The following is a 10,926-nucleotide window of genomic DNA, read 5'->3' as shown; positions in this document are numbered from 1 at the left end:
GAGAGAGAGGGAGAGAGAGAGAGAGGGAGATAGGGCGAGGGCCAAACACCTTGGGATGGATTGCAGCAGGACGGGTTGAGGTTAAGACGGAGCCGGCGTACCTCTCCACACGTGGAGCAACGGCGGGGGGGGCCTCACCCCCACGCTGACACACACAGTGGAGGGAGAGGGCGCCGTATTAGAGTCAGGTTAGCAGCGATAACACTATCAGCTCCATCCCACGGGCCCCCCCCCCCCCCCCCCACTCCACCCATCCACCACCCCCGACCCACCCCCCCGACCCACCCCCCCCGACCCAGCCCACAGGAGCAGGGGCTTCACAGATTGAAGAGAAGCAGGTGGAGCTCCAGTGTGTCGACTCCTTGAACATAAGCTGTGATTACAATGACCTTCATTATATCAGCTGGCCCTTATTACAACACGGAGGATGTCCCCCCCCCCCCCCCCCCCCCCCCCCCCCCCCCCCCCCCGGCTGAGCGCAGCGGGGGGGGGGGGGGGAGACAAAGTGGGGCTGATTCAATACCTGTCGGGAAACCGGAAAACTGTTGACTGCTGAGGTTCACCAGAGCTGTGTGGTCGGTGAAGTGAAGAGATAGGAATAATCAGGGAAAGACTGGAGGAATAATCCTGTGCGTGTGTTAGTGTGTTAGTGTGTGTGCGTGTGTCTGCCTGGCATGTGCGTCTGTGTGTGTTATTGTGTGTGTGTGTGTTATTGTGCGTGTGTGTGTGTGTGTGTATGTGTGTGTGTGTGTGTTATTGAGTGTGTCTGTTATTGAGTGTGTGTGCATGCGTGCGTGCCTGCGTGCGTGCGTGTGTGTGTGGTGCGCGTCTGCATGTGTTATTGTGTGTGTGAATGTGTGTGTTATTGTGTGTGTCTGTTATTGTGTGTGTGTGTGTGTGTGCGCGTCTGCATGTGTTATTGTGTGTGTGAATGTGTGTGTTATTGTGTGTGTCTGTTATTGTGTGTGTGTGTGTGTGTGTGTGTGTGTGTGTGTGTGTGTGTGCGCGTCTGCATGTGTTATTGTGTGTGTGTGTGTTATTGTGTGTGTCTGTTATTCTGTGTGTGTGTGTGTGTGTGTGTGTGTGTGTGTGTGTGTGTGTGTGTGTGTGTGTGTGTGTGTGTGTGTGTGTGTGTGTGTGTGTGTGTGTGTGTGTGTGTCGAGGTGTTCCCCAAAGCTCAGTTCTGGGACCGTTCCTGTTCAGCAGAACAGAGGAAAACAAGCATCTGTTTGTTTGCCACCTCGGTGAAGTGCCATGGCAACAGTTAACAAATCTGGACAGGTTTTTTTTTGCGATGCAGTAATTACGCAGAATTCGATGGAGGCGAGATATTAAAAAACTGTCAGGCACAATATTTTCCATTTTACCGCAGCAAGTGAAAACTCATTGCATATTTAATTTTAACCTCGTGTTTTATAAGATCCACGTGGCAACAGCTTCTTCTGCCGCCGACGACACACCTTGGCGTAATTATTTAGCAATCAACCGCACGTTACTGATCTCAACGGAAGCTTTTTTATTTCCTCGCAGCCAATTTACTCTTCTGTGGGATTCTTTTTCCCCTGAATAAGGTGGTGGAGGGTGGGGGTCGCTCAACCTCTCCGGTGAGGAGGGTGGGGGTCGCTCAACCTCTCCGGTGAGGAGGCGGGGCCTCACCGCGGCTCTCCGACTAACAAGGTCGTTAACCTTCGCTTCCTGCCCGGAGCCGAACCCTCGCAGGGCCCCGGAGCCCGGCTCCCTGGAAGAGACCGCCACCGTGGCCCCAGGTGTGTGCGCGCGTGTGTGTGTGTGTGTGTGTGTGTGTGTGTGTGTGTGTGTGTGTGTGTGTGTGTGTGTGTGTGTGTGTGTGTGTGTGTGTGTGTGTGTGTGTGTGTTCGCATGTGTGCACGGGTTTATGTGTGTGAGTGCCGCTGTTTGTCAGCGTGCGTGTTTGCATGTGTGTGCTTGTGTGTTTGCGTTTGTGTGTGCACTCTCTTCTCAGCTCATCGTCCTTGTAGGCCACCAGCTAAGCCCCCCCCCCCCCCCGAGTCCCCCCTCTCCCCAGCAGCTTCAGAGTGACAGACATCACCCCGAGAGAGAGAGAGAGAGAGAGAGAGAGAGAGAGAGAGAGAGAGACAGAGAGAGAGAGACAGAGAGAGCGAGAGAGAGAGAGGGAGAGAGACAGAGAGAGAGAGACAGAGAGAGAGAGAGGGAGAGGGAGGGAGAGAGCGATGAGAGAGAGAGAGAGAGAGAGAGAGAGGGAGTGGGAGGGAGAGAGAGAGAGAGAGAGAGAGAGAGAGAGAGCGAGAGAGAGAGAGACAGAGAGAGAGAGACAGAGAGAGCGAGAGAGAGAGAGGGAGAGAGACAGAGAGAGAGAGAGACAGAGGGAGAGGGAAGGAGAGAGAGAGAGAGAGAGAGAGAGAGAGAGAGAGAGAGAGAGAGAGAGAGAGAGAGAGAGAGAGAGAGAGAGAGAGAGAGCTGCCTCTTCCCATTCATTTACCCCAGTAATGGACCCCCCGACGCGGGTTGGAGAAGGACTGGTGGGGGGGAGGATTGAGGGGAGGTTGAGAGGCAGTCCTTCAATCCGGCGGGCAGGGAGGGTGGGAGGGAGAGGGAGGGGGAGAGAGAGGGGGAGGGAGAGAGAGGGGGAGGGAGGAGGAGGAAGAGGGTGATGGGGAGGGAGGGGGGAGGGACGGGGGGGTCTGTGTTTGTTTTTCTTGTCTTTCGAAAAAAATGGAGGGGGGGGTCGCACAGTTCAGCTTGTTTTCCGAAACGAAGAGCGAATCAAGGTCGTTCTGAGGGGTTTGACGTCTCTGTTTTTAAAAACACCTGTAGGACGCGGCCGAGACAGACACACAGACACACTCCCCCCTCCCTTACAGGCCTGGTAATTGGCGCGCTATGATAGAGAGCTCCACAGCAAGCCTTCCCCAAAACGTGTGCCGGCGCTACAGGAGCCGAGGTTCAAACCACGATGAGCCAGTTTAAAGATAGAAAAACACAAATAGAGATAGGCAAATAAAACTGTAACTTAATTATGGATTTATAATGAGCCACAGCAGCACTGCCAAACGCCGGTCCCACACCAAGGCAAACAGGCACCTGCTGATGGCTCCCAGCTCCTGGGTTTTCACAGGCTAATTAATGGGGGCCTTAGGGCATCATGACTACCGCGGTGTGCACGCGTGCACGCGCGTTTGAGTCAATTAAGCTGTTCAATGGAGAGGAGGTGAACACAGATACCAGCACTGCGCTCCAGCGGTGCACAGGCCCTGCCTGCTCCGAGCGCCGGTGTACAGATGTATCGATACGAGGATGGTGATACGGTCCTGTTAAATGGGGCAATGAGGAGGAAGGTGGGAAGGTGCTAACCTGCTTTGGGAACTTTACATATTTTGTAAAATTCTAAAGAAATGGGGATCACCCTGATAATCTTGAATCTTATTTGTTTGTCGAAATCCGCAATTGGATCAATTTATTTTGCAGCAGTTCCACAAACTACCCTCACCCAATGCTTAACGCTCCCTTAAACATAGAGGGAAACGCAGAACACAAAGTGTTCAACCTGGGAATCAAACCCAGTAGGCCGCCGAATCCTACCCAGTATCCTACCCAGTATCCTACCCAGTATCCTACCCAGTAGGCCGCCAAATCCTACCCAGTAGGCCGCTGTATCCTACCCAGTAGACCGATGTATCCTACCCAGTATCCTACCCAGTAGGCCGTTGTATCCTACCCAGTAGGCCGCTGTATCCTACCCAGTAGACCGATGTATCCTACCCAGTAGGCCGGTGTATCCTACCCAGTATCCTACCCAGTAGGCCGCTGTATCCTACCCAGTATCCTACCCAGTATCCTACCCAGTAGGCCGCTGTATCTTACCCAGTATCCTACCCAGTATCCTACCCAGTATCCTACCCAGTAGGCCGCTGTATCCTACCCAGTAGACCAATGTATCCTACCCAGTATCCTACCCAGTAGGCCGCTGTATCCTACCCAGTAGGCCGCTGTATCCTACCCAGTATCCTACCCAGTAGGCCGCTGTATCCTACCCAGTATCCTACCCAGTATCCTACCCAGTAGGCCGCTGTATCCTACCCAGTATCCTACCCAGTAGGCCGCTGTATCCTACCCAGTATCCTACCCAGTATCCTACCCAGTAGGCCGCTGTATCCTACCCAGTATCCTACCCAGTATCCTACCCAGTAGGCCGCTGTATCCTACCCCCTCCTGGTCCACAGTCCCCCCCGGCCCCTGGCCTGGGTAGCACCCTAAGTTGCTCCGGGGAGGAGCTCCATGAACCGCCCGACGCGGACTCACCTTGATGAGGCTGTTCTGGAGACGGCGTCCACTTCACTGATGATCAATCAAGTCCCGGCGCCGCGGACGCCCTGATCCCTCCACCGCTGCCCCCTTCCTGCGGGGGGGAATTGATTAGAAATGTGATTAGTTTGTATGAAAAGATCCACAACTCATTAGACCAATGATAAGTCGATGCGCTGTGGTTGTAATAATCGGATCAAATGGGATTGGTTTTTAAGATAGAAGTCACACAAAAATTAATTCTGCAACCCCCCCCCCCCCCCCCCCCCCCCCCCCCACAACCACCACCACCACTCCTCAACAGAACAATACAGTTCAGTTTAATTTGTATTGAGCAATTATTTAGCACTCTGTTTATATTACTTGGGATCTATCTGAACAGAGTGCAAAAACTAATTCAGATGTGGAGTGTTGGCGAGAGCTCTGCTGGAATCTGCCGAGAGCCGACAGCGGAACGCCAGCGAGCGTTTGAAGAGCTGTCCGTCAACTTTTGAATGCAACTCTATCTCCCCGCTTCAAGTCACAGAAAGGCAAACGTTGAGCCAAACGTCCAGGGTTACCACACAGCGCGACGCACACCGGAATCAAACCGATAATCTCTTAGGTAGAAAGAAAAACCTGTGTTACTCTTTTGTTCCAAAATCCCCCTCGCTTAGCAAATCAAACACTAGAAAGTGAATGGAAACGTGTCATGTATCGTATGATCTTATTACACAGATCCTTTGGAGGAATAGCGGCCGGGGTATTCACATCAAAGAGCACGACTCTCCCTCTCCCTCTCCCTGTTAGGCTATTAAGTCAAAGAAAATCAGAGAGCAGGGAGAGATGAATGCGTGGAGCGGGAACGGCGCGGCCGTCGGCACGCGGACGGAGCTCTGCTTTACTCCATCGCTCCTCACCGGCTCCACGCTTGGCCTCGCAGCCTCCGACAGGGGGAACACATCCAGCCCCCCACCCGTCCCGTTTAATGGAGGCTTTGTTTGCGTCGCCGTGTTTTCTCTTTACTTTTCTTTTTTTTTTTTTAATGATTGATTTTTTTTCACTCGGTGCGTGATTGACTTTATTTGTGTTGCGGTGTTGTCGTGAAGACGGACGTTTGTCTACACGTGCGTTTCCGTGTTTTTGTCGCTGAGCAGACGCTTTTATCCGCAGTCGCTGTGACTTACGAGTGTTAAATAGCTGCTGGTTGAGTCGGCGCGTATCAATGCGTTTATATGTTGTGATATTAATAAATAAACGGCGTCACAAAAGTAAATAAATAAACTGATAAAACGACTTAAGACTAAACTATGAAAAACTATGAGACTGTTAATTGCCAGATGAAATTGCTTTGATAAGTCAATAAGCAAGAAGAAATGTATTAAATACAATTAATAATTACTACTGCTAATTACGATCTCATTATATCACTAATGAGAAGGACTTAATTGTTTGCATATTGCATAAATAAGAAATTTCCTCCTCCACTCGCCTATGTAGTTAGCGGAGTTGTGGGCGGAGTCTGAGGAGAAATACTGAAGAGGAAGTTGACGATGTTTACCGGAGCCCAAACTTTTAAATTATAACTGAAAGTGTAAAGCTATCAAAGGACATTCAGCACTGTGGGAAATCAATTGGCTATCAATTAGCTCTTAATTAATTGTACATGTATTTTGCCAAAACAATTTTAAAGTTTTCATCTATAGAGGAGTCTCTTAGACAAATCTGTATTTTTTCCGAAAAGTACAGACAATTTTCCCAAAGATTTCTGTAAATTCCCATCTGTATCATCCCAGACCCCGTTCACAACTGGGGCTGCACGGGTCACATGACAGCGACTGAGGCCAGCTGATTGGTCCCATTCCATTCCAATCCACTAGTGATTAGCTGCTAACACCCCCTCCCCCAACAGACACACACCCTACACACAACACACACACACCCTCCCTACACACTGAACACAGACACACACAAAGACAAAGACTCCCACCATGATTTCCGGCCCCCCTGATTCCGAACCCGGCCCACCTGTTATTCATAAAGAAGATAACGCCTTGCACAGAAGTCAAAATATTGCACCCCCCCCCCCCCCCCCCAGTATGGCTGTGCCCGGCCACCCCTGGGGGGCTGCGGGGAGGCCTGTGTCTGGGTACCTGGAGGCTGGGGGTGGATTAGGGTGGATGTCTTCATACAGGCTGCGCCCTAATCCCACCATCTGAGGTAAACAGGGACCAGGTGAGGCAATATGAGCCTGGACGAGACACCGCCCAGCAGCATGGGAGGACGACACCAGCACCACCACCACCTCCAGCACCACCTCCAGCACCACCTCCACCACCACAACCACATCCATCTCCACCTCCACAGCCCGGATGCGCTGGGCTTTGGAGCAGGAACTCTTTGGAGCGTTCACATTAATAAGTTGCATCAATGGGGGCCTGCAGAGTAAGTTTGGTTTGTTTGACTCTCAGCCGAAAGGTTGCGGGTTCAAACCCCCGTGTCCACAATCTACCTGTAGTGTCCATGAACAGGTCAACTGATTAAATAGTGAATAGCACATTCATTTGTTTATTAAACATAGCGCCCTGTTTCTGAAGGCCACTATTAAGCCATAAATTAACGTGGTTTTATGATTATAAGCTTGTCCGGGATTGAGAGTATAACTAGATGGAATGGAGAGGAACGTGAACTGGTTATTAAAAAAGGGTCAAAGGAGGATACTTCGAGGTGTGTATGTGTGGGAGTGTGGGTGTGTGCGTCTGTGTGGGTGTCAAGAATGCCTGCCTACGTGCAGGCTGGTGTACATTCTTATGCATTTGACTGTAAAATAAGGATATTGTCTCCCATTCAGCTCCAGTGGAGAGTGAGAGGCGAGTCTGAAGCAACAGCAGGCTACCTGTCAGAAGACAAATTTATTTTAAAATATCCAGCATTACGCACAAACTTGTTTTGCTATGTTACAGCATGCCTCTTTTTTAATAAATTTCTAACGCATGACAGATAAAACACGCCCAGGGAACAGGTACTTGAGGTGAAAACACAAACAAAGCGAACGACAGAGATGAATATTTCCCAGTTCTATGGGGTATGTGGATCAGCATGTACCAGTGGCACTGAGACTCCTTTGAGGACAAAAAGAGTCTGTGATGCACAATGTTCTGCATGTTCTGTTTATGCATCAAAATAATGTGTTAAAGAAACTGATCCATCTGTGAGAATCCCACCTTTGTGAGAAAGACTGTTTCTGATCGACTAAAACATTGTAAAGAAGAACCCTTAACATAAGGCCATAACTTTTAAATAATATGTTAAGAAACAGCTTTGTCATTTCTGAAGCTTAGAATAATAAGATAAGATAACTAAGATAAGGGGTCCAATTTAGAAACACAACCAAAACCAATGTTTACATAAACTGGGCAAACCTTGACCCAAAGCGACTCTGAGTATAGCCGGTAATTAATAACCCCTCTCAACCTTCCTACGGTTCACCCTGTGCCTTGTTTGGACACGCGACTCAACAGCAGCTCGTAAAGAAATGCATATTTGTATTTATGGATAAAAGACAGCTCCCAGAAAGCTGTGAAATGTTAACCATTCAGGGAGTGGGGACGGCCAATGTTTCATGTCGCTCCGATCGCTCATAAAAAGCTTCGCCTATGAAAGGCATTTCACTAACCCTACAAGAAAAGAGCTTTATAAAAGTTGCCTGAGCGTGGTCTCCCCGCTAATTGGAGCTAACGTGTGGATATCAAACGCTGGGAGATAAAAGTTGAGAATAAGGTGCATGAAGACCGTTGAAGGTCTTTGAAATAGCCTCTGTTGTCCTACGTTTTAATAGGGCTGTGAAGCATAAAAAACCTCTCCTTTTTTGGTTCAAAAGACTTCAGAGAAAGGTGTGTGTTTTGGTACAGTAGCAACGCTAGGACTGGATATATCAGAGAGGCATGGACCCTGTTTCTGGAGCTCACCATACGATGAAGGAGATTTACTCAAATACATATTCAAATACATCCCCGAGTACGTGAAGGATTTGATGGACTCAAATAAAGCACACACGACAAAAAAATTGAGCTGAACCTGAACGGTGAGATGTTGTGCGTTAATGCCTAGCTCAATGCCTGGGGCGGAATCGACAGATAAATATACCACATCCACTCCTTTGTCACGCAAAGCCACATTATGTGGCAGAGCTTTCCGAGGCCAACTGCCAGAAGTCAGTAAGGCAGAAGCACTGCAGAGCTGGGCCTCTCCTACTGACCTTTGTTAAGTCAGAAGAAAAGGATTCATTCATGGGGTGGCTAATAATGAAACTATGTTCTGAATAGCATTTACATCGTAAGCTTGTTTCAAACTATTCTCTCTTTGTGAAGCACATACGATTTTGCTTAAAGGACGCTTGGGCTATAAAGAATATATCTCTCCTTTTATTCAACGGTTGCCAGAGAGGTTCATAGAATCATCAGAACAATCATAAAATCACATAATCAACGATGAGGCTAATAAAAAAATGAAATGTTATGCTGACTGCCATGACTTTGTTAACTACAGCAATCAAAGCGGATGATTATCTTGTTTAATTGCGCCGATATTGGATGGAAGACACAACAAACTTCAATGTCACTCCAGCTGCTATGATCCCAGTGCTTCTTTTATCTCTGGAGGTTCTCTCAAACCATCGGGACTTTTTACTCCCAGAGATGAAATCCACCTGCCTACGTTTGGCAGACGGACGGAGAAACAGAACTGAGATGAATGAGCGAATGTCTACCAGGACAAGGCCAGTAAAATGCGTAAAGTAAACTTTATTTACCAGTAAAAGTCATAATTCATACAAATGATTAATCGAACAGAGTGTATCAAACTCTGTATTAAGAACATTCAGAAATACATTGCGGTCCTAAATACTGAAGAGCAAAGAATAGAACGATTCCACAAATGCCCTCCAGCTCAATTATCCATCAGCAGATCCTGCCAATCAAAGGAGATTGCATGTATATAGCGTGCGCTTTGAATGCAAACATGTCGATTACGCATGCACACAGTGGTTTAGTCTTTTACTGAAAAAAAATAAAGTGTACATCCGTGGTCTGATTTATATAAATCTGTCGGGCCACGAAGCAATAAAATTCAAATTGTTCCTTCCATTTTCAAAAGTCTAGCATCCATTAACGATGCAGAGAGTAATAAAGGAGACCTTTAATCAATCCCTTCCTGTTGATGAGATGGGCTGTGGGCGACCCCACCTGATAATGTGTCCTTATGCTCCTCCGGGACGGAAAAACCCTGAGGCAACACTAAGGTTTAGTGAGGTGTGTGTAATACTGAGGTATAGTGAGGTGTGTGTAATACTGAGGTATAGTGAGGTGTGTGTAATACTGAGGTATAGTGAGGTGTGTGTAATACTGAGGTATAGTGAGGTGTGTGTAATACTAAGGTTTAGTGAGGTGTGTGTAATACTGAGGTATAGTGAGGTGTGTGTAATACTAAGGTTTAGTGAGGTGTGTGTAATACTAAGGTTTAGTGAGGTGTGTGTAATACTGAGGTATAGTGAGGTGTGTGTAATACTGAGGTATAGTGAGGTGTGTGTAATACTGAGGTATAGTGAGGTATGGGACGAATGCCCTGAGGTAATACTGAGGTATAGGGATAAAGTTCTCAACAGCTGATTTTGTATCCAGTTGTATTGAGGTTCGATTTTTCAGGCAAATCTCTTCAAAAATGAAAGAGGTCTGGACCTCGGTGACCTCATAGCTACGGACATGTAGGGTTACACTCCCAACCCGAAGGCCCTTGGTTCGGTCCCTCCCCCACGTCAATCGGTCCCGCCAGCTCTTCACGGCATGTGTCTGAATCCGCCAGAAGTCGCTCTGGGACAAACTCAAACTGACGATAAAGCAAACTGATTCCCAGATAGGCTTTGGCCTTTACCCCTTTAGAGCGGTTGAGTCATCGTCCAAAGTTTGGCAAAACCTCTAAAGACCTGAAAGACTTCCTGAAACGTCCGTACTTCACCCACAGCACCTCGGCTAAACTTCCACAGAGTCCAAAGGTACGGCCCATTACTCACCCCCCCCCCCCCCCCCCCCCCCCCCCCCCGGACTGACCTCCCGTCGACGGGTTGGCACTGCCACAGTAAATCCTGGGGCCCGCTCAGGCTAGGGACCGGGGGTAATTAATAAAAGCCCCATTACATGCCTGGTGCCCGTTGTTTGCTATTTCAACACCCCATTTGTGCCGCGATTACCGTCATTATCAGTCACCGCCATTAATTCTGCGCCCGATGCCAGGAACGCATGCTAATAAATTGGGCTCTAAAAAATGTCTTATTTTTTTCATTTTGTTACCTTTCAAGGAGTTGGAGCTGGAGCCGGGCCAGGCCGTGCCACTCCAGATTAGGAGACGCACGCTGACAGGGACCGCTCTTTGAATGCGGGGCTGCTGCATCTTTGGAGATAGTTCAAATTCCACCCCCCCCCTTGATTGTTTTCCTCTCCCCGCCCCCTCCCAAGCCCCCCTCCAAAATGAATCTTTATTAAGCTCAAATCCCAAATAAAATGAAATTAGCAGGGCTGCAAAATATTGCTTTCTTTTCTCTACCCACTATTCCCCCGTGCCTGCATGCAAATTATAATGCTTATTTATGCA

The 10,926-nt window shown here is 48.6% G+C and overlaps 1 protein-coding gene across 1 annotated transcript in view; it reads right to left on the bottom strand.

Annotated features, from left to right (window-relative positions):
- Positions 1-10,725, bottom strand: part of srm (spermidine synthase) — a gene marked incomplete at its 5' end in the record, with an annotated part of 15,222 nt that extends 4,497 nt beyond the window's left edge. The window contains one exon of the mRNA XM_079742269.1: positions 10,626-10,725. Within this exon, the coding sequence (XP_079598395.1) occupies positions 10,626-10,725 (100 nt within the window). The remainder of the gene's footprint in view (positions 1-10,625) is intronic.
- Positions 10,726-10,926: the final 201 nt, after the last annotated feature.

This window comes from Pollachius pollachius, assembly GCF_949987615.1.
Source record: "Pollachius pollachius genome assembly, chromosome: 8".
Classification (NCBI taxonomy): domain Eukaryota; kingdom Metazoa; phylum Chordata; class Actinopteri; order Gadiformes; family Gadidae; genus Pollachius; species Pollachius pollachius.
This window is presented reverse-complemented; position numbering and strand designations above follow the sequence as displayed.